This window comes from Rhinoderma darwinii, chromosome 4 (genome assembly GCF_050947455.1).
Source record: "Rhinoderma darwinii isolate aRhiDar2 chromosome 4, aRhiDar2.hap1, whole genome shotgun sequence".
Lineage (NCBI taxonomy): Eukaryota > Metazoa > Chordata > Amphibia > Anura > Rhinodermatidae > Rhinoderma > Rhinoderma darwinii.
The window spans coordinates 388,656,930-388,681,373 of record NC_134690.1 but is presented as its reverse complement, the minus strand read 5'-3'; the positions used below and the strand labels follow the sequence as shown (position 1 = coordinate 388,681,373).

The following is a 24,444-nucleotide window of genomic DNA, read 5'->3' as shown; positions in this document are numbered from 1 at the left end:
CTGGTGACAGGTTCCCTTTAAGGATTTATTTGCCTTCGATTTAATGCTTCACGGGGAGAATAACTTTTGTAACTACATTAAAGACATACACAGGTAGTCGGGCCCCACACACTTCTATGATTGCCATATTATGGATCTGTACATCTCAGAGATTGTCTGGAGGAGTAATACGTTAGTGAGGTCTCAGCCAAACAATTCCTATTTGTAAATGGAGCAATTCAGCGAATTGACCCATATTGGGGAATTGTTGCACAATTTTCTAATATATATCCTAAAGGTTCTCCAAACGTAAACCTTCACTTTAAAGAGTTTCACAGAGAATTATCACTAAGGGTTAATCCACCAAAATGTATTTATATCCAAAAATATCTATAAAGGCACTTGTACCTGGGTCCCTGCCACTTAAAGTTGCAAGAAATGTGGGCAGAGTTAACCAGGGCCACAATAGGACCACTAGATTTATTATTAATTATGGCAGAGATTGGCGTAAATTAAAAGGGAAATATTGGCGCATCTTACTCCTACACACTTTGGTTTAAGATTGGCAGATGAAAGGCCAGTCTTAATAAATCTCCCATAATATTTTCAAGACCATGTTCCCTAAACAATCATGGCACGTACCTCCCCCGATGCCCTTTTCAAAATGGGAATGTGGACCCCAAATACAGCTGTATAATCAGGAGTCCCCCTCCCCCATATAAATTAAACATTATTCTTTCCTCAGAACTGGAAGACGTATTATACCAACAAAGTCTTCAAAATAACTTAGACTAGTGTCTAAACCCAACAAACGTAAACTATAATGAATTAGTTGTATGATAAGGATTAGACGGATATAAGAAGAGAATAAGAACTTAAAAATGTTCAGATATTTAAAGGGGTTGTCCCAGATTAGAAAATTATCTGCTACTTTTCAAGAAACAGTGCCACTGCTGTCCACAGGCTCTGTCTGGTATTGCAGCTCTTTCCATTTAATGGGGTTGAGTTGCAATACCAGACACAGTCTGTGGGCAAGAGTGGCACTGTTTCTGGTAAAGAAGCAGACCCTTTTTTTTTTTTTTTTACAGTTCCTGGACATTTTCTTTATTTTCTTCTTCATGGTTCATCCTTAAAATTCATCTTTAATCTTGAAGTGTGGTTGATCCTCGGGTTTAAAGCCTGAGTTGGGGCTGCCGTCTTCATTCAGGATGCGCTGGGCAGTGTAACCGACAATTGGATATTTTTTCTTATACACAGTCTCAAATATGTCGTCTAGGGACTTCAACTGTTCTTCAGTGAGGCCAGTCTGTAGAAAGGAATATAAAATACCAGTATAAATTCATGATTTAAAGGGGTTTTCCAGCCAATAAAAAATGGATGGCCTCCCGGGACTCCCGCCGATCAGCTGTTTTGTGCGCCGATTCCCCTTCATTTCTTCTTGCTGACTGAACGTTAGACACGCATTTAGTGGCGATTCACAGGTATTGCAGCCTTTTCTCCAATTGAAGTACGAGCGCTGGAGCTACAGCTCATCAGCAGGGATCCTGGGAGTCGGACCCCAACCCATCAGCTATTGATGGCCTATCCTGAGGATAGGCCATCAACTTTTATTGGCTGGAAAACCCCTTTAAGACTCCATCACAATGAATAACACTCTTTTACTGACCCGGGGTTACAGTGTGTATCCACAGATTACATTCCCAATTCTGAAGGTTAGGGTATCCACATTGTAAACATTTATGTCATATTCACAAGATGCCTTCTCTGCATTGAACGTTATGGGGGCAAGATCCATTTTCTCCCAAATGGTGGCCCCTATCATGCATCCACAGGATATGCCATAAATGTTTAAAGAGGCTCTGTCACCCCATTAGAAGTGCCCTATCTCCTACATAATGTGATCGGCGCTGTAATGTAGAGAACAGCAGTGTTTTTTATTTAGAAAAACGATCAATTTTGACCTAGTTATGACCTATATTAGATTTATGCTAATGGCTTTCCTAATGCCCAACTGGGCGTTTTTTAGCTTCTGACCAAGTGGGCATTGTAAAGAAAAGGGTATGACGCTGAGCAATCAGCGTCATACACTTCTCTCCATTCATATACTCAGCACATCGTGATCTTGCGAGAGCACGATGTGCTGTCACTTACTCACACATTAACGTTACTGGAGTGTCCTGACAGTGAATAGACATCACCTCCAGCCAGGAAGGCGATGTCTATTCACAATCCTGACACTTCGGTAACGTTTGTGTGGGACTTAATGACAGCAAGCGAGATCTTGCATTAGCTCTAATGCAAATGGCAGGGTTTGTGTGAGGAGCCTGTACAGAAGCCCACTTGTGGCCTGTGTCATGTATGGAGCCTCCATGGGGGACCGTATTACAGGGCTATTCTTCCTTGGATACAATGCTTCTAGCAGAAAATATCTCAGGAATACGGCATCCGATGGAGCACGCCACCATTTTTTTTTCTCTTTGATTCATACAAAATCAAACATTAAAAAAATACTGTATGAAATCAGACATAGGTACAGGAGGGCCTCAGACACATACGACGTAACGTATTACGGCTCTATCCAAGTTGATGGCTGAATGGATCCGAAATATGGTCATGGGCAGGGTCGCGTACTGTGGCTGCCGACCTTACCGTATCAGAAATGAGATCATTTGGTTCCAGAGACATCTTGGCAACGGCACGTGTAGAATCCTTCCCCGCCAGTGCATTATACGGAGCTCCCTTTCCATAGAACTCTGTAAAATATACAGTATCTCACCATTAAGCAGAAATAAGGGTTACAAAGCACCTATGTGCTATTAAATGTACAAAATAGATGCTGGATGTGTGCATTCACATTGGTGAATTTGTGGTCTGGGGTCCATCACATAAGCCTTGCTTAAAAGGGGTTGTACACGATTGAAAAAAACACAGCAGCTTATTTTCAGAAACAGCGCCACTCTTGTTTACCATATGTATCCGGTATTGCAGCTCTGCCTCATTGAAGTGATTAGTATTCATCTGCAATACCAGACACAGCCCATGGACAAGAGTGGTGCCGTTTCTAAAAGTAAGTAGCTATGTTTCTTTTTTTTTTTTTTTTATCTCATACATCTCCTCATTTAATGATAATGTCCATCCTTAGGGTCCTTAGAGCCCAAGAAAGAGTTCTTTAAGGGGTTGTCTAATTTAGAAAAACTATTTTCACATACAGTACCCTATTAGGGAATTGTTAGTTAAGAGAGGTGGTGCCCTGTTGACGAGTTTAAAGAGTGGTTACATAGAAGGTCTCTTGCTCTGGAGGACCTGTCCTGTAGAACACATTGATTTGAATAGACACTGTGTGATGCTTAATTTCCCCTGTGGTGGCGCTGCAGAGAAATAGAACACTTACTGCCAAGTTTCCCCCACAGATTACAGCTGATCGCTGGGGGTTCTTTGTAACCTGCTTATTGTCAAGAGACTTCTAAAAAGCGGGAGTTACCCAAAGCGGAGAAACATTACCTTTTCCAGCTGAAACATCGAAGACGGCTCCCTTTACTGACATATATATGGGCTGATCCTCCTATGGGGAACATTATAAATCTGTTTTAGTTTTAATGTTGTATTGATGAAATATATCCACAATTGTAAGGCACGGACATAATATATATTAGTGTTATCTCACATTGTATATATTTACTCTCCTCAAACCTCATATCTGGTAAAGAAAAACTTACCTAGTTTTCAAAGTATCAGAGGTGGACCCTCTTAAAGGGATCTCTTAAAGGGCCCGGCTGTGCCTTACTGCCACGATTGTGCCCCCGAGGCAGCCGCCGGGCCCATCGACTGACCGTCGTAACAGCTTAGGCCAAACCGCACACAAAGGGGTCTCCACTGTTAGGGTATGTTCACACAATAACTGGCTTTTACGTCGTAATTTCAGACTGTTTTCAGGAGAAAACAGCTCCGTAATTTCAGACGTAATTGCTCGTCCTCGCATTTTGCGAGGCGTCATTGACGCCCGTAATCTTGAGCTGTTCTTCATTGAATTCAATGAAAAACTGCTCAACTTACGTTTCAAAGAAGCGTCCTGCACTTCTTTGACGAGGCAGTCATTTTACGCGTCGTCGTTTGACAGCTGTCAAACGACGACGCGTAAATGACAGGTCGTCGGCACAGTACGTCGGCAAACCCATTCAAATGAATGGGCAGATGTTTGCCGACGTATTGGAGCCGTATTTTCAGGCGTAAAACGAGGCATAATACACCTCGTTTATGCCTGAGGATATGTGCACACGGTAGGAGGCTTTTACGTCTGAAAAGACAGACTGTTTTCAGGAGAAAACAGCTGCCTCGTTTCAGACGTAAATGCTCCTCCTCGCATTTTGCGAGGCTTCTCTGACACTTCTATACATTATGTGCGGGACACTTCTATACATTATGTGCGGGACACTTCTATACATTATGTGCGGGACACTTCTATACATTATGTGCGGGACACTTCTATACATTATGTGCGGGACACTTCTATACATTATGTGCGGGACACTTCTATACATTATGTGCGGGACACTTCTATACATTATGTGCGGGACACTTCTATACATTATGTGCGGGACACTTCTATACATTATGTGCGGGACACTTCTATACATTATGTGCGGGACACTTCTATACATTATATGCGGGACACTTCTATACATTATGTGCGGGACACTTCTATACATTATGTGCGGGACACTTCTATACATTATGTGCGGGACACTTCTATACATTATGTGCGGGACACTTCTATACATTATGTGCGGGACACTTCTATACATTATACGCGGGACACTTCTTTGCAACGTAATTTGAGCCGTTCTTCATTGAAGTCAATGAAGAGCAGCTCAAAATTTACGGCTGTCAGAGAAGCCTCGCAAAATGCGAGGAGGAGCATTTACGTCTGAAACGAGGCAGCTGTTTTCTCCTGAAAACAGTCTGTCTTTTCAGACGTAAAAGCCTCCTACCGTGTGCACATACCCTACTTCTTTTTACGGAGCGTCTTTTTACGCTCCGTTTTTTAAAACAGAGGCGTAAAAAGACGCCCCGTATGAACTAAAAGCTGTTTTTCCCATTGATTTCAATGGGCAGATGCTTGTAGGAGTTCAGCTTCAGTTTTTCAGGTGTTTTTCGAGGCGTAAATGCCCCAAAATACACTTGGGAATTGTGGGACACTCACCATGGCCTACCAATGTAGTGCAGAGCCATGAACCAGAGTTTCACAATTCAAAACAGCAAAAATATTCAAAACCTACCACTAAAAGGGTGGGTTGATTGGGTAGGTGGGCGCTTCCTCGTCTGCTCTTCAGGTAAAGAATCTGACCCACACCCCCCAATATCTTTCTCAAATCAGTCTCTAAGGCTTCATGCGCTCGACTGTGCCCGTAACTACGACCCGTAATTACGGGCACAGCCGGCCGCGGACAGCCGGCCGTTTTTACGGGCCGTGCTCCCATTATAAAGTATAGGAGCACGGTCCGTAAAATAAAAAACTAGGACATGTCCTATTTTTTCCGTGGGTTTCTTTGGCACAGACACCCTCCCATAGATATACGGGAAGGTGTCCCGTCAGCCATGCAAATGAATGGGCCCGTAGTTACGGGCGATTTTACGGTCGTGTGCATGGGGCCTAAACCAACTACTTTAGACCAGGACCGCTACACCCGTGATCTACTCCATCAGTCAGAAGATTAATGGGACATTTCTCTCCTGTGGAAACCAAACATTTTTCCATGGTAGCACATGATCTATATTCCTCCTTTGCTGGAACGAACGCTGGCCCTGCATGTGACTTTTAGAGCAGTATCCGCACAGTGTGTCACACAACATCCAAGTCAGCTGATTCATTAAAATGGGCTGTGCAAATTAGACGAAAAATAAAGTCTGCTTTTTTTCTCCTGAAACAGCGCCACCTGTGCCCATAGGCTGTGTCTGGTTTTGCAGCTCAAAAACGCAAATGAACAGAGCTAGACTTCTTCAGCTTATAACAGAATGCTACAGAAAGTTGCACACAACTTTCTTCAGACGCCTGATTTACGTGCCCTATGTTTTGAGCTTAAGTAGCCCGACGGAGTGTCCTTTTGGCCTTCGTCGGACTGGTATACATCTATATACCTTTGTTTGGAGGATGGAATAATGTAGTATATTACACTATTCCATCCTGAGGAATCCAGCAAGAAAAACATATACCGTGCAGTATACTATTTTTTAACATGGGAGTCTAAGTGTGACAGATGCCACCGTATGGCATCAGTCAGAGGTATATTTTAAATGTATACATCGGGGAGCTTCCCCAGGGCCGGAGTCCTCAGGAAGAGCATCAGGTAGCGCTCAGCCCAGGGATTCTGGCACTGAGGAAGCCCCGAAGTCACTGCCAATATATGGACAGTGATGTCTGGGGCTTTCAACTACGGAGTCCCCGGCTAGAGCTTTGGAGGCACTCTGGCCCAGGGACTCCGGGACTAGAGGAGTCTCTGACATCACGGTCCACGTCTGAACAGTGACGCCATGGGCTCCCCCAGGGGCGGAATCGCCGGCCAGTGCATTGCTGGTGCTCTGGCCAGGGATTCCGGCATTTCAAAGTTCCTAACGTCACAGTCTATGGACAGCGACGTCAAAAGCTTTCCCATGACGGAAGTCCCTGGCCAGAGTGCTTGCCCCGTCGTTGAAAGCCCCTGACATCACTGTCCATATAGACACAGAGACGTCAGGGGCTTCCCTGGGCACATCACTTCAAGTAGCGCTCTGTCCAGGGAGTTCAGGCGATGTATCCCACTGTGTGCCAATACAGTGCGATACTTTGCAGTCTTCCTTCAGAGATGTAGGTGTCGGGACGCCTCCCGGCGGGGGGGAAAATAACGCGATGTGAAGCAGGTTTTACCCTACGTCACACAAGCCATATACCAGGGCCCCCAACCATTACCTGCAATTTATAGCACTAGTGTCCTACTATATGTCAAAGGGGCCCTTGGGTCCCCTCAGCCACAAAGGTCGGTTGAGACTCCAGTCCGTGTTACGTTTAGCTTTTTTATTTAAAAAGTCTGATAATCCAGAACAGATTTGCAAAATAATAAGGAATTTCATGAGAGCAAAAGCAGAAGACTGATCAGAGAGAATCAACGAGGAAATTCCTTGGATTAAAAAAAAAACAACCTTTTAATATTATATTTTGTAGTAACATTTAGTTTTGGATTTGCTGATCATTGATTCATTTCTGTAACGCACATCCTAAACCTGCAAGACAGGGCATTAGAATTGGCAGTTACCTGTTCCCCGTTGTACCTGGCCAGGTCCTCGTCAGTAAAGAGCCTGACCGGCTTATGCTGAGGCGTCATCTGCTGAAATTCAGGGTCCCCTTCTGCAAAGCTGAAAATTACAGCACCCAGCAACAGCCCAAAAAGACACACAGCTCTGCTACACGGCGACATATTGTGCACAACTTCCTAGAGAGGGCGGGGAGCAGGAGCCTGAACAAATTACAAGCCCCGCCCAGAAAATAACCCTTACCCTGCCAGGGCCATAGTTTGCTGCAATTCATAAGGATCCATACATGTAAGGGTATGTTCACACGCTAAACGAAAAACGGCTGTAAAATACGGAGCTGTTTTATTTGTTTATTTTTTCTCTCCGTTTTTTTTTTTTTTTTGCAGGATGATTTTTATTTTTTAGGCTATATTCACACAGAGCGGATACGCTGCCTAAAAGCAACAGCGTATATGCCCTGTGTGCCGAAGGTAATTCCGGCCCCAAAAAACGCACCAAATTGTGGTGCCGTTTCCTGGCTGGAATGTGCGCTGCAGAAAACTGCCCAGAATAAAAAGAAAATGGATACTTACCATGGCGACGCGTCCCTCCGATGTCCTGACGCTCTGCAGCCCTGGGATGATGTTGTTTTTCTGAGTTGCGTTTTCTTACTTCGGAATCGCAGCGATTCCGCCGCAAAAAAATGCAACATCTGCTATTTGTTGAGGGATTTACCCGCAACAAATAAGCAGCGTTTACGCAGATACAATTGACATGCTGCAGATTTTTTTAAAAATGCACCGCATGTCAATTTCTGAGCGGTTTTCCAGCTCAGCATTTACGCAGCGCGTGGATGAGATTTGTTCTACGTATCTCATTCACTTTGCTGCTACTGTATTATGCTGCGGATTTTCTGCAACCAAATCCGTTGTAGAAAATCCGCAGCATTTACGCTTCGCGTGAACTGACCCTTAATGGCACCATATAATGTACTGAAAAACTTTTAAAAATAATTTAGTTTGTTTATCGGGTTTAGTTTTTATGGCATTCTCCCTGTGGTAAAAGTCACGGGTCAGTACAAAAATTACCCAAAAAAACAACATTTATATGGTTATTTTTATGTTTTACTGCTGCTGTGACCCGTCGATGGAGCTGTGCGAGGGCTCGATTTGTTAATACCATTTTGGGGTCTATTTTTTATGGGAGGCAAGATGAACAAATAACAGCAGTTTTTATTCTACCGTGTTCACCGTTGCGGATAAATAACATTATATTATAATAGTTCACACTTTTACGGATGCGGCGATACCAATTTTGTCTTTATCTTCATTTTTGTCACTGTTTTCATTTATATTGGAGCAAGAATGGGAAAAGGTTTCTTTTATAACTTTTAATATTTCTTTGTATATTCCTAAAAAATGTAATTAACAAATTATTATTATTTTTTTTAGTTCCCCTATGGGATTTGAACAATCGTTAGATTGCTGGTACAAAACACTACGATAATTCTACGTATCATATTTTTTTATTCTTCTATTAGCCTTCATTTGGCCCTCAGGCTGCGTAGCCGGGGCGGGGCGGGGGTGCTGATGGGGTGACAGAGGGAACCCCTTTGTATACTATGGATTAGATTCTAGTCGTTTTGGTCGTGGCACCTAAGTGGTTAAATGACCGGGATCAGAGTTATCTCCAATTCCGGCTGTTAGTGCCAGGTGTCAGATATAATACACAGCTGGCACCCGAGGCGTATGAAGCGGGCCCAGCCCATGAGTCCGCTCCATAGGGTATGTTCACACGAGGGCGTTCGTTACGGCTGAAATTACGGGGATGTTTCAGCCTGAAAACATCCCCGTAATTTCAGCCGTACCGGCATGTGCAGGCGCTTGAACGCTGCGTCAATTACGGGCGTAATTGGCGCTGCTATTCATTGGAGTCAATGAATAACGGCTCCAATTACGGCCAAAGAAGTGACAGGTCACTTCTTTGACGCGGGCGTCTATTTACGCGCCGTCATTTGACAGCGGCGCGTAAATATACGCCTCGTGTGAACAGACAAACGTCTGCCCATTGCTTTCAATGGGCAGATGTTTGTCAGCGCTATTGAGGCGCTATTTTCGGGCGTAATTCGGGGCAAAAACGCCCGATTTACGTCCGTAAATAGGCCGTGTGAACATACCCATACTACCTCCTCCGACTTCTCTGAATGTTGGGAAAGGGTTAAAGAAGTATTCTCACAGAGACAACGCATTCCTAAAAAGCAGCAGGCCCGGCAGTGAGCTGGCGGCATCTGGATATACATTTCCCCTGCAGCCGTTGAATTAGTCAGCCATTTATTTGAATGTAACCTATGTAATGCTTGGCCGCGCCGGGTCCACCCCCCAGCCACACCCTTTTTGACTCGTAGAGGGGCGCAGTTGTCATCATGAGACCGCCAATTTTAAGGGATTTTACTGTATATGTTTGGCGCCTTGCAATGTGTGTGCAAAAAGTTGCCAAAGATGAAGCGTAACTTCAGGTGTGCCAAACTATTTTCTTTTGCCGATTCACACGATACAGCAGAAAATGAATTTGGCAGATTTATAAAAATGGCGCACAGGGCATGATATATTTAGAGCAGCTTGCAAGGCATATTAGACACTTTTCTTATGCCACCTCATGGCGGTCGTACGTTGACACCATTATTTTACGCCAAAAAAATGGCGTGTCTTTTACAAAATGTAACGCATTCATGACTCCTTTTGGCCACACCCATTTTTTTAGATGCTTTTTAAAAACTGTTGATGTAGGCAAGTGTCGGAAATACATAACAAACATGGCGTACGTCATGCGTTTTTTTAAAAAACATTTAAGTTTCAATTAAATGTTTGAATTTTGGCGCAGACGACTCTCGGGCGACCGTATATACGTGACATGACCCCATATGACTCCTGGCCAATACATAGTACAGTAATATTCTACTTGCCCTTTATTTTCCCAGCATGCAGGAACAAGCTGATTGGTTGGACATGGAGGTCATAGACTACAATGCACAGAATGCAATGCAACCAACCAAGCACACACAAGCACAGCAGCGTTATATATGCGATCACACTGTAAGGCTGGATTCACACGAGCGTGTGCATTTTGCGCGCGCAAAAGACACTTAACAGCTCCGTGTGTCAGCTGTGTATGATGCGCGGCTGTGAGATTTTCGCAATGACACTCCGTTTGGATGTTTGTAAACAGAAAAGCACGTGGTGCTTTTCTGCTTACATTCAGAGTTTGACAGCTGTTGCGCGAATCACGCGCACCCACGGAAGTGCTTCCGTGCGGCATGCGTGGTTTTCACGCACCCATTGACTTCAATGGGTGCGTGATGCGCGAACAGCGCACAAAGATTGGACATGTCGTGACTTTTTTTCAGCGGACTCACGCTGAGCAAAACTCACGGACTGTCTGCATGCCCCCATAGACTAATATAGGTGCGTACCACACGCGTGAAAAGCACGCGCGTCGCACGCACGTATGTATGTCACGCTCGTGTAAATGAGGCCTAAAAGTTTACGGACTACATTTCCCAGTGTCCCCCTGGGCAGCGTGTGTAAGCGGGTGATGCTGCCCCTTTAAATTGAACTGTCTGCCCAGTGCAGCCTCCATGTTTATTGCTACCTGCGTTCTGTGTTCCCCCCTGTGTGAGGTGATGTTTACACCTATGGGTATGTTCACACGCAGAGTCAAAAACGTCTCACAATACGGAGCTGTTTTCAAAAGAAAACAGCTCCTGATTTTCGCGGCGTTTTTTACGGCCGTTTTTGGAGCTTTTTTCACTAGAGTCTATGGAAAATGGCTCCAAAAACGTCCCAAGAAGTGTCCTGCACTTCTTTTTCGCAGCCGCTTTTTTACGCGTAAAAAAACGCCACGTAAAAAGCCAGAAAAAGAGCCAAAAATAGGCCATGTGAACATACCATAAGGCCCTGTTCACACAGAGTATTTTGACCAGCTTTTTGGAGCAGAAACCGCTCCGTAAAACACGTCAAAAACCGTCCAAAAATGCCTCCCATTGATTTCAATGGGAGGCGGGGGCGGTTTTCTCCGGCGAGCGGTAAAACCGCCTCGCAGGAGAAAGAAGGGACATGCCCTATCTTCGCGCGTTTACGCCTTTGACCTCCTATTGACATCAATGGGAGGTAGAGAAAGAGTTTTTTGCCTGTAGCACTCAATGGCCGCGAGCGAAAAACGCGGCAAACGACATGCAGGAAGGACAAAATCCGCCTCAAAATCCCAAATGGAATTTTAAGGCTATGTTCACACAGAGTATTTTGGGGGAGGAATATCTGCCTCAAAATTCCGTTTGGAACTTTGAGGCAGATATTCCTCTCCCTGCACGCCGATTTTAGCGGCAATTATCGCGCCGTTTTTCGCCCGCGGCCATTGAGCGCCGCGGGCATAAAACAGCGAGAAATACGCTTTCTCCTGCCTCCCATTGAAGTCAATGGGAGGTCAGAGGCGGAAGCGCCCGAAGATAGGGCATGTCGCTTCTTTTTCCCGCGAGGCAGTTTTACTGCTCGCGGGAAAAAGACGCCGACGCCTCCCATTGAAATCAATGGGAGGCGTTCTCGGGCCGTTTCTGCCGAGTTTTGCGACGCGATTTCCGCGTCAAAAAACTCGGCAAAATACCCCGTGTGAACATAGCCTTAGGCAGAATTTTCCTCCTGCAAAAAACTCTGTGTGAACAAGGCCTAAGTGTTATCCGTTGCATGCCTGCGATGTTATGTGCAGCCACTAGGGGTCACTGCAGTATGAGTGAGATAGAGCTGCCCGGCAGGAAACAGGAAGGAGTGTGTAGCACAGAGGGAAGTGAGGGGGAAACTGCTGCAGCTTGGAAGGGAGAGTTTGGTCTCCCAGTGCCTGAGTCTGGCAAGAAGCTGCAGGATGGAGGTCCTCTCTACAAGAGAGGGACTGTGGGGGAACAAGGAGGTTATCCTGTGAGTGGAAGGAGGAGAGCGGGAATGCTGAGGAGAGAAGGAGCCGCCATTAGAGGGAACAGAGAGAGAGATTGGAGAGCTGGATCTGGAGGAATTCAATAAAGGAAACCACAACATGAGATACGTGCGCCCTTCTTCATGAACTGAATTGCTGACTGATAGCAGAGCTGGGGGGGGATTGGATTGGTATTAATCTCCTATAAGGATAGAAGTGCATTGGGACGTTCCAGACTTATTACTGCTGTTCACTCAAGTCTTACACCGGGGTCCCTGTGGGTAAAGCGAGGAGGAGATGCTTATTGTTGAAATAAGGATCCTGTATAAAGATGTGAATCAACCCGAAAAGCTGGGAGCAAGTAGATCACAAGGTGACAACGGACTGATACTATTGTTGAATCGAGACTGTACATCTTTGCACCCCTGTACTTTGGCTGTGTTCCTAGGCGGGTCCGAACCATTTAGACCGCGGTGACTGCCAGAGCCGCGCCAGCTGAGAATCAATAACGTGGGTCAGGGACATCCTCTCTCAGGGGGACTCCAGCGCGATCGACGCCCCCTAAACTCAGTTTTGTTCACTTGCTCCCAACCTAAAGTGAAGTACCGTTGTATCGCTGTCATTGAAGTAAACTATAAGAAGTGGCGGCGTGTCGATTATTCTACAACCACCCCCCCCCCCCACATAATCGTGCACTGCGCATGCCCGCAACTGTTCTGGGACAGAACACGGGACTGCAGTGATAGAGGAGGCAGCGTCCTGTGCAGGGACCCTCACCGTCCTGTGCCAGACCCTCACCCTGGATTCCCTGCCCAGTGCCATGATCAGGAAGGAGATCTCCAGATCCTACCAGGAGGTAAGTGATCTATTCATGTCACTTGTCAGATCTCATCCGCGGCTTCAGATCCCGGTACAGAGCGATCTACAACCTGTAGTTCTCCGGCGGCAGCTGTGAAACGACAACTCCCAGCATGCCATAACTTCCAGCTGCTGTAGAACTACAATTCCCAGCAAACCCTGAGAAACGCTGTGAAGTTGTTGCTCCCAGCACTCGCTGGCAGCCAGCTCTTGTTGAACTACAACTACAATCATGTCTTGATTACCAGCTATTGTAGAACTACCACCCCCATCTGAGCTGGCTGTTAAACTAGCCCTTCTATCATACACTGACACCACTGCTGTGAAGTTACAGCTCCTGGCAGCTGTTGTGGAACTACAACTCCCAGCATGCCCTGGCATCCAGCTATTATGAAACTGCAATTTCAACATTCTGAAAGTTATAATTTCACAGTAGGGCATGCTGGGAGTTGTGGTTCTTAAACAACATGATGCATTTTTTATGCGATTCCAGTCGTGTAACTTTATTTTTCTTTCCATGAGAATAATGGAAACGATTTGTGACTGGTGGATCTCCATGGGCGGTGGGGTGCGTCGGTAGATCGGCCATTCTTCTATTGGGCAAATGCCACATGACGACAACGCGCGTCACAGGTCGCCGTAATGCGATCCTCTACTGGAGAACGTCACCGTCCCTGAACAAAGGACTAAAAAGTCGGGAAGGGGTTAATATAATTTGCAGCATTTTCTAGGACATAAATATATGTTGTAAATTAGCGAAAATCTCTGGTAAACAGTCGCCCTCTGTTGGCACTGGCAGCACCTGGCGCTTGTGTCATCGATCCCAGGCTGGGCTCCCTAAACACTGCCAGCAGTCGGGGGATTTACTGCGCCAGTTTCTCAGATATGGAAATGATACTTTATATGTTTTATATTTAGTCTATGTTGTTAAAGTAAAATTCCTTTAATCCGGCATCAATGGGATCTGATTATCAGATATTCTGGATTAGCAAACCTCATAGAAAAGTGGATAAAACTCACTTGTATTAGAGGAATTTTCTAATTGTTGTTTTCCTGTCAGTCTTCTGGTCTTGTGCAAGAAACCAATTTTAGATTATCAAACGTTCTGGATTATCGGATGCCACATTAAAGAATTTTGGACTAATATTTGTATAAAAGATACAACTAGGAAGAATTTAAATTGATATTTATCTAAGTAATGCCTGCGCAATCACCCCGACATATAATAATCCACACATCATGATGAAATGGTCGGTGTGTGCGGCGTTCTTTGTGCGCCCACTCTTCAGACTTGTCGTCTTTGACCTTCTTGCCCTCTCCACCAACCTGGCCCAGCTGCGCCCCCCACACCACCACAAGGGTGCCAACATGTTAGTCAATAGTAATGGACATGTGGCTCACGTTTTTTCCTGTAAAAGATGGTTTACAACAACTTGAAAAATGTCCCGTATGTTACACACCAAAACTGCTGCAGAACCTCTTTTTGAGAAGAGTAAAGGCTTCATGTCAATCACTGACAAACATGAAGTTCTTACTTTTCGGCTCCAAGAGGTTCTGCAGCAGCTGGATGGGTAATAAACCGTAACGGTACTGTATATTGTTTCCCCAGCTGCTGCAGAACCTCTAGGAAAAGAGATGTTTACATGTTTATCAGTCTCTTATTAACCTATCATTCTCCCTCCTTCAGAAAGTTTCTGCAGCATCTGAGGCGTGTATTAAACAGCATAAAGTCTATGTCCACCATTTTTTTATTTTTTTTTACTGTTCAAATACATAAAAATAAAAAATGAAACAACTTTGGAAATCGTCTTGAATAAAATTTCTTCTACTGTTCTGTGTCTACAGCTCTTATGCAGACCCCTGTGTCTCCATGGTTACAGACTACAAACCAACCCTGTGTAGTCTGATCCTGTCGTCATATACTTTCATCCGTCTCTCTTTCTTGCGAAGCTACTGAATGTATGTTATCAAAAAATAAGGGACAGATAATAGGGAGTATGAAGGCAGGATCAGACTACTCAGGGTTGATTTGTAGTTTGTAACCATGGAAACACAAGTTTTCATAGGAGCTGTAGATGCACAATAGGGATGGAGATTTTTAATTAATACTTTTTGCAAAGATGTTTCATTTTAGATGCATTGGGATAGTAAAATAGTTGCAAAGGTGGATATATCCTTTAAGTATATGGTATAGTTATAGGGAAGACTATTCATACAGCACGTCAATGGGCAACAAGATTGCCCGTATGTGAACCCGGCGTAGGGGTCTGCGATTTAGGACGTAGTCGTGTGTCCCTTTCGTCCGTCATTCACAAGTCACGGGTAGGCTGCCCTCTGGTGGCCGGCTGTTATACTTCATTAGTACTTAAAGAGGCTCTGTCACCAGATTTTGCAACCCCTATCTCCTATTGCAGCAGATCGGCGCTGCAATGTAGATAACAGTAACGTTTTTATTTTTTTAAAAACGAGCATTTTTGGCCAAGTTATGACCATTTTTGTATTTATGCAAATGAGGCTTGCAAAAGTACAAGTGGGCGTGTTGAAAAGTAAAAGTACAACTGGGCGTGTATTATGTGCGTACATCGGGGTGTGTTTACTACTTTTACTAGCTGGGCGTTCTGACGAGAAGTATCATCCACTTCTCTTCAGAACGCCCAGCTTCTGGCAGTGCAGACACAGCCGTGTTCTCGAGAGATCACTCTTTGACGTCACTCACAGGTCCTGCATCGTGTCAGACGAGCGAGGACACATCGGCACCAGAGGCTACAGATGATTCTGCAGCAGCATCGGCGTTTGCAGGTAAGTCGATGTAGCTACTTAGCTGCAAACGCTGATGCTGCTGCAGAATCAACTGTAGCCTCTGGTGCCGATGTGGCCGACACGATGCAGGACCTGGGGCAGGAAGTGAGTGACGTCACAGCGTGATCTCTCGAGAACACGCTGTGTGTCTGCACTGCCAGAAGCTGGACGTTCTGAAGAGAAGTGGATGTTACTTCTCATCAGAACGCCCAGCTAGTAAAAGTAGTAAAAACGCCCCGATGTACGCACCTAATACACGCCCAGTTGTACTTTTACTTTTAAACACACCCACTTGTACTTTTGCAAGCCTCATTTGCATAAATACAAAAATGGTCATAACTTGGCCAAAAATGCTCGTTTTTTAAAAAATAAAAACGTTACTCTTATCTACATTGCAGCGCCGATCTGCTGCAATAGGAGATAGGGGCTGCAAAATCTGGTGACAGAGCCTCTTTAACTTTAATACATTATTTATTTCTGAAGCCGTGTCTGACCTTAATCACTGATCAGTTCTTCAAATTAATTCTCTATTTTGGTTGTCCTCTTCATCCTCTACTGCAGTTTCTACATTGTATCTGTTTCTAGGGAAGCTGGATGACATCCAATATGGCCGCCATTACATCTCCCACAAGAGTGGCACCCAGCTCAACCAAACTCCTAAACGGCTAATCTGCCTTTTGTGCCGTAATACATCCCTTGCTCCGCCATTGCTGTAAAAATGAGGCAGGTTTGCCGTTTAGGAGTATGAGAAAGCTGGGTGACAGCCCAGAGAGATGTAAAGGCGGCCATATTGGTTGTCGCCCTGAAACAGACTTGACAGAAGAGGATGACTCCAGGACTGAATACCCTTCTATCAGCGACCCTGGGATAGACATGGAGGATGTTTGCAAGGAAGTTAAGAGATAAAGTATTGTTAGAGGAGTAGATCCGGAAATTGTGTGATCTGTGCAGATGTTTATTCAGCTTCTAGGCTCAGCCGTACCTGTTAATCATATAATAATACATGGACAGGGCCAAGACGCCTGCGCTCCGATACGTATCCTCCTGAGGAACCGGATTTCTGACAAGCGATCCCTCATGCACACGGCCGTTATATGTATATATGTTATATGTTATATGTATATATGTTGTATAAGGCTGTAATACAGTGCTGCTAAGGACCCGTACTTTACCCCCGTGGACGTATTTTTCTCTCTAATTTTTGTAGGAAAAAAATGATTGTGGTTTTCTCCATTGTATGACGTATTACAGAGGTATTCTCCATTGTATGACGTATTACAGAGCTATTCTCCATTGTATGACGTATTACAGAGCTATTCTCCATTGTATGACGTATTACAGAGGTATTCTCCATTGTATGACGTATTACAGAGCTATTCTCCATTGTATGACGTATTACAGAGCTATTCTCCATTGTATGACGTATTACAGAGCTATTCTCTATTGTATGACGTATTACAGAGGTATTCTCCATTGTATGACGTATTACAGAGCTATTCTCCATTGTATGACGTATTACAGAGCTATTCTCCATTGTATGACGTATTACAGTGCTATTCTCTATTGTATGACGTATTACAGAGGTATTCTCCATTGTATGACGTATTACAGAGCTATTCTCCCCTGGGCGCAATACTTCTAAGGAAGAATACGGCGCCTTGTAGTTCTTACCGTAGGAACTCCCCGTGCTGCCATACAGGGTCTTTTTAAAAAAAAATCAGATCCAATTTTGCAGCAAAAATCGCAGCAGTTTTTAAAGGTTTTTTTTTTTTTTGTTTTTTGTTTTGTAATGTTTTTATTTAATGACATTTTGTAGATGTGTTTTTGAAGTTTGTAGAGAAGCCTTTAGAGATAAACTCCAGAAAAAAATGCCATGCTGTACCTAGAGCATGCTGCGTTTTGATAAAACCCCAAAAACCCTACTGAAACACCACCAACCAAACCGCTGTGTATCTATTTCATTGTTAACTAACGCTGCGTTTTAGAAATTAAAAAATATATGAAAAACAACAGCAAATGCTTTTCACGCTTTTTTCTACACACGGCTGTATGGCTCTGATAAGCATTGCTGCTAGCCCCTAGCTTTTTTATTTTATTTTATTCTGTCGATGTCTATAGGACTTCTTAAGCCATGTCCACACAAGTGGATTAATTCTGCTACATCCCGGCAGATTTACCCCCCCCCCCCCCCCGATGATCAGCTCATCGTCAGGGGATCCGTCATACAATAAGGGTGAGTTCAGACGTAGTGGGAAAAAATTTGAATGAATCCACATGTTTTACAGACTTCACCCTTTGCGTTGCAGTACTCAGTTGCAGATATTCAAAAATCCAAAACTAATCCTAAACATCTGAACTGGCCTAAGAGGTTATCCAAATCTGACGCCTTCATAGTGCCCGTATAATAGGGAAAAACTGCCTGACACGACCCCCCCCCATTGTGGTATAATAAAATAAAAAAAAGAAAGGTAGATATTTACTGCCCACTCTCCCTAGTTTGGACCAAAAAGTCATGTTATAGATGAAAATAAAAGTAAAAATTTTAAGGGGTAACTAAACCTTCAAACTTCTGTCGTCCTAGTGACATGTCAGAAGTTTTGATCGGTGGGGATCCGATCACTAAGACCCCCACCAATCGCTGAAACGAAGCGGCAGAAGCTCTCTGTGAGCGCTGAGCCACTACGTTTCTGATCTTTTTTCGGAAAGCCGATGTAGCGGTGTATGGGCCCATAGACTTTCTATTGAGTCCGTACACCGCTACATCGGCTCTCCCTGAAAAGCCGATTAGAAACCAAGCAACTCATCGCTCACCCGAGTGCTTCTGCTGCTTCGTTCAAGCGATCTGTGGGGGTCTCAGTGCTCGGAACCCCACCCATCAAAACTTCTCACATGTCACTGTGACATGTCAGAAGTTTGAAAGTTTAGTTACCCTTTAAAGTCTATCAGAGAAGTCAACCTGGGAGATCCGCTTCCAGCATTAAACGGGTTGTTCACTACCTGACAAATGATAACCTACCCACCGGATAGGTCATCAGTGTATGATCGCTGATTACCTGCTCCTGCTGGCACCGGGCATTGGACGTCCATTCCGGAAGCAGATGGCTCCGGTCACTTAAATAGCGGCCGAGCTGCCGTACTGCAGCTCTGCTCCTATTCAAGTGATTAGGAGCAGAGCTGCAGTGCGGCCGCTAGGCTATATATGTACGGAGCCAACTGCTTCCAACTCCGTACATTGCAGACTGTGCAATGACATCCGGCGCCCGCAGGCAGCAGGAGCTGCTGATTGGTGCAGGGTCCGGGTGTCGGACCTGCACTGATGATATACTGATGACCTATCCGGTGGATAGGTCATCAGCTGTCTGGTAGTGGACAACCCCCTTAAGATCTCGCACCCAAAAACATGTGCTATGCCAGTATCAGAATAATACCGCCATACGGTATCGCCATACTATTTCTGCATAATTCTGCCATTATATAGCTGAATAAGATTGCAATACCTCGCAAAAAATATTCGTGCAATATACAGGGTCATTCAGTGCCCATTGTAAAAAGTGATATATCAGACTAAATATAACTATACAAATCATGAATAATATCGCCATACAGTGCACAAATAATAATATATTGTAACATTCATACCAAATGCAGTACAGCCCTATTCAAATGAGCATTTTGGTCACCAGAATAGGCCAGATTAATTTAGGGCATCTGCAATGGTCCCCTTTAAATGACACCCCTAAAATGCCAACTGGGATCACTAACACAGAGCACCACACGTGTGACTGAGCGCAGCGCTCCTCTATTTTACTTCCCTACCACAATAACACCTATAATGAAGGACTTTTGTGGTTCCAAGTGTCCAAAATGGTTATATCAATGTTGTCATAAGGAACCTGGACGTCCTGTTCCCTGTGTATTTTATGGACGTGCTTTGGGATCTTTCTTTCCAGACTGCAACATTAGCGTCTCGAGGGTCACGCCGCTTTTCTGACCTACAGAAGATGGGAATGGCAGATACATAAAGAAGCGTCAGGCCTTCAGGTCCCAGGATGGGGGCACTACAGCACCAAGTGGGGGCCTGTTTTATCTTTTGCCATGAGGTCCCTTTACCAAGTCCCTGGTGGCCATTATAAGAACGGATGCAAGATGTTGAGGATTAGACTTTATCTACCCCGATTTCATCACACTGGTGCATACCATATGCCACTATTATCCTGCCCGCCTCTCCCATTCTAGTTATTTCCCAGAAAACAGTGGTGTCGCTATCTCATGCAGTTATCAATTTCCACCTAGATGATGATCTGTGAGGCCCCGTTGTACCGTGAAGTGATATGTGATCTCAGGAGACGGAGAATCTTGGCATCGTCAGCACAATTCAGATGGTGTTTTCTGACACAATGAAATTCTATACGAAGGTGAAGGGCCCATATTTTCCATTCTTCTCCTGCGGAGCAACTTTACTAGTTTTTATAGGGCTGTAATTGCCCAATATTAGCTGGACTCCACATTTTTGGAAGTCTTGTAAAATAACCCCCGAGGTGCCCACCTGGAGATACTAACATTTAATGTATTTTTCAGATTTTAAACCTGAAACTGCATAAATGGCAATTCCCCCCAATGGAGAGTTTCTCCCACATGATCTATAGGGTAAATTCCTATTTCCAGTATGAATATTGGCTGGGTAGAGAGAAAGCCATGATAGTAGATAGAGCCTATGGATGAATAATGATTCCTTGTTTAACCCCTTATCGACATACAGTTACGTCGCTATGGGCAATGACTTCCCGCAACGCAACATAACTGTATGTTGTGGTAATGGTGCAGGCTCAGAAGGTGAGCCTGCACCATCACCAACGGGTGTCAGCTGTATATTACAGCTGACGCCCTGCTGCAAGGCCAGGAACGGAGCTAGCCTCCTATATGGCCGATTAACTGCATTGCTCAAAAGCGAGCTCTGCATCTATGGGGTTAAAGTGGTATTCCCATCTCGGACATTTATGGCATATCCTAAAGATATGCCACGAATGTCTGATGGATGCGGGTGCCAGCCCTGGGACCTACACCTATCTCCTTAGTGGGGGTCATTAACTTCTATGGGAATTCTGAAAACCATGTAAGCTCAGCGAGCAGTTTCCGGATTCCCGTCCTGTGGTGCACCTATGCTTTGGCTGAATATATTTACATATATGTTTTATAATTTTTGTTTTCTCTGCTTCTCTTCCTTACTCCATAGTTAATTATTTACTTTTTTTCTGTTTGTATATTTATTGTATTTCCCCTGTGATGTTTGTTTGGCCTCATTCACATCACATTTTGGCATTCCATCAGTGGTATAAGTTGGGAAGACTCCCGACGTATCCCTCCGGCGAAAGGCCAAATCATATCCTACTGTATGGCATACAGTGGGATACGCCGTGCGGCAACTGGCCGTGGAAAGAACTCCTGAAGTCACTGTCCACATATGGACCGTGACCTCAGGAGCTGTGCAAAGCCAGAGTCCCTGGCCAGAACGTCAGTAATGCTCTGGTGGCATTGGATTCTGGCTCCGGTGAAACCCCCTGACATCCGGGTCCATGTATAGACTGCGATGTCGGTAGCTTCCCAAAGATGCGTTTAACGTATACCTATGACAGATGCCATACAGTAGCATCCCTCACCCATATGCTCCCATGTTAAGGAACGTAGGATCCTCAGGATGGAATAGCATAGTCTACTATGCTATTCCATCCTTCAAAAAATAGGTATACAGACATATACCAGCCCGATGGATGCCAAAAATGTACTCTTTTGGTGTCCGTCGGGATATTGGAGCCCTATGAACACGTTTCTCTGGGTGTTGAATGGGAGATTGGAATTGGAGGGAAACCTTTGTTAATTATACATTACTTACGCATTTTAGCCACTAGCTATTACCTCTTCTGGGATTTCGACTTTTGATGGTGTTTTTATAATCATATTTTTGCATTCTATTCTTTTATATGTGGCATCCTGAAATTTTCTGGGGAAGAGGAAGAAACATTTTAGGAATTTCCACCCTCCCCTCTAAAAACTTTCTACTGGGTAGTTGATGTTTACCACATTTATCACTAGGAATTGTCACGTGTCGTGTAACAGATGTAAGTAAATGGTGCTGGGTCATCAAGAAAACTCAGAACTTTGAGTTTATATTTAGATCTGATCGGTATTTGGCCACGGTGGTTTTTCCTTATAGACATTTACTTAGGGTACCACATATAAGCCTGGTTTAAGCTGTGCTGTGATTTTAAAAGGGTTTTATGATAATAGAAAAACTGCACATGGACACATTATGGATCCGTAAATGGGTGCACAGATTTTGCGTGACAAGACATAAATGGCTTTTTCATAGCATGCTTCAAGGGAGATCACGATGCCTCAGTGCCGCGGGTCAGTAATACGGGCAGAAGGCTTTATTGTATGCACTGTCCCCTGTGCTATTGTCAGTGGTGTGATCCTGCCTATCTAGTCTCCAGCAGCACAATACACCTGTCATTGGGTCACTATGACTGATAATGGTGGAGACCCTCCTGATAACATTCAGTCTACTCAGACAGCTGATCAGATAAAGTGTCATGGTTGGGCTTGTTCTGTGTGCTCTATTGGTCAATATGGAGATCGTAGTATATCGTTACGTTTTTATATAGAAAGTCAACAGAAAAAAAATACAGAAACGGAAATATGTTTAGAGAAATATTAATTTTTGATAGATTTCCTTGTCTTTTTTCCTCAGTTAAGTGAAGAGTTCGAACAACCACCGGAGGATGAGGAGATGCTGGAGGACATGGATGAAGACCAGGAGGACCCAAACTCCGACTCCCTGCCAGGTGATCTTATAGCTCACAACTTACTAGACAACCTGGTCCGATGAATAGGGTTCCGGGAATATAAAGGGGGATTTGACTTGTACTAAGCTCCACAGTGTTATTGACAATGCTGGGGTAACCTGGACACCTCGATATAATTATACATACACAACTTGCATGTACATACGCACACAGGCATTTACTAGTATAGTCTGCAATGGGAACCTGAGCATTAACCTTCACTGGAAATTAGGGTCAAAACCCTGAAAAACAGCCCCATTATCCCCCACCAGATTTTAGAATAGTCACTATGCATTCCGGTAGGTAGCGTTCTCTGGCACCCGCCAAACCCAGGTTCCTCCATCAGAAAGCCAGATAGTGACGTGATTTATCACTCCAGAGAACACGCTGCTCCAGAGTCCAGTGACAATGTGCTTTGCATCACTCCAGCCGCCGCTTGGCATTAGGCACAGCTTCGGACGCACAGCTCTAGTGCTGATGTCGCTTCCAGGGGCAGTGTGGATCTCTGTTCTAAGTGATATAACAGGGGATAGGTGATTATTATACACCAACACACTTCAGCAGTTGGCAGCCACACTTTGTGAGTTTGTGTGGTCTACCCCTTCGTGGCTGAGCTTTTGTTACTGGTAGACTGTTCCAATTCACAACAATAGCATTTACAGGTGACTGAGGCAGATCTAGCAGATAATAATAGCACTTACAGGTGACTGGGGCAGATCTAGCAGCAATCAATAGCACTTACAGGTGACTGGGGCAGATCTAGCAGATAATAATAGCACTTACAGGTGACTGGGGCAGATCTAGCAGCAATCAATAGCACTTACAGGTGACTGGGGCAGATAATAGCACTTACAGGTGACTGGGGCAGATCTAGCAGCAATCAATAGCACTTACAGGTGACTGGGGCAGATCTAGCAGATAATAATAACGGCACTTACAGGTGACCGGGGGAGATCTAGCAGATCAGAAATGTAATGAACTGACTTGTGGCAAAAGTGGTATCCCACGTTTAAAGTCCCTTTGCTATTCAGTACGACCGATACTACTAGCAATGTCTCGTCCATGGAGATTGCATGGCTGTGTGCTTTACTGTATGCACCTATTTGCAATGGGGGTGGCTGAAACATCTAAACTCAATAATTAGGGGTGTCCACATGCTTTTGGCCATATAGTGTAATTGTCTATGTGTCTTAATCTAGATCTTTAGTACACCATTAACTTACAGGTCCAATTGATTCCCGATTAAAACCTTTTTACTGTATTGTAGGGATATTTCTAAAAGTACAACTCCTTATTCTATTATTAAAGCTTCTTGCAAGGTGAATCTTGGTTTTTAAAGGGAATTTCCATCTTTTAATCCTGTATCGTTTTTAGGTCAAACATTGTGTTAATCAATTTTTTAGTATATCCTTATATTCGAGACCGGAGCTCTGTTTTTCTGATACTGAGCTGCAAATGCCCTCAATTGATATTAAGTTTACTGATACAATTCTTGCTACCTGCAGTCACCACTAGAGGGAGCTTACTGCAGACTGTTTATACATTGCACTCAATAATATAACCGTATGCAATCAGCTCCCTCTAGTGGCGGCTGCAGTCTTCATGTTATTACATGTTTAAATGTGATTCATAAATTATACAAATCATGCGCTGGTACCATGGAAGTGTCCTGAGCACAAAGGAAACATGGACATTTTGCAGATTTTCCAGTAAAAGCTTTGAAACCTCCTGTACAAATATTCAT

At 44.3% G+C, this 24,444-nt stretch overlaps 2 protein-coding genes across 3 annotated transcripts in view; one reads left to right on the top strand and one right to left on the bottom strand.

Annotated features, from left to right (window-relative positions):
* Positions 1-469: 469 nt before the first annotated feature.
* On the bottom strand, positions 470-7,440 carry NENF (neudesin neurotrophic factor). Its single transcript, XM_075864593.1, has 4 exons — positions 7,266-7,440; positions 3,481-3,541; positions 2,629-2,732; positions 470-1,285 (listed from the first exon to the last, which is right to left on the bottom strand). The coding sequence occupies exons 1-4, from the start codon at positions 7,425-7,427 to the stop codon at positions 1,109-1,111; spliced, it is 504 nt and encodes a 167-aa protein (XP_075720708.1). The 5' UTR covers positions 7,428-7,440; the 3' UTR covers positions 470-1,108.
* A 4,623-nt stretch (positions 7,441-12,063) lies between these two features.
* The window catches only part of PACC1 (proton activated chloride channel 1), a 39,031-nt gene continuing 26,650 nt past the window's right edge, over positions 12,064-24,444 (top strand). For both annotated transcript variants that reach the window (XM_075863297.1, XM_075863296.1), the window contains exons 1-2: positions 12,064-13,057; positions 22,607-22,700. In XM_075863297.1, coding sequence (XP_075719412.1) covers positions 13,022-13,057; positions 22,607-22,700 — 130 coding nt within the window. In that variant the 5' untranslated portion in view covers positions 12,064-13,021. The remainder of the gene's footprint in view (positions 13,058-22,606; positions 22,701-24,444) is intronic.

Excerpts from the sequence above, each read along its gene's own strand:
- NENF (XM_075864593.1), bottom strand. The coding sequence starts at position 7,427 with ATGTCGCCGTGTAGCAGAGCTGTGTGTCTTTTTGGGCTGTTGCTGGGT. Across the intron at positions 3,542-7,265 it reads CCAGGTACAACGGGGAACAG|GAGGATCAGCCCATATATAT; the intron begins GTAACTGCCAAT and ends TGTTCCCCATAG. Across the intron at positions 1,286-2,628 it reads ATGATCTCATTTCTGATACG|ACTGGCCTCACTGAAGAACA; the intron begins GTAAGGTCGGCA and ends TCCTTTCTACAG.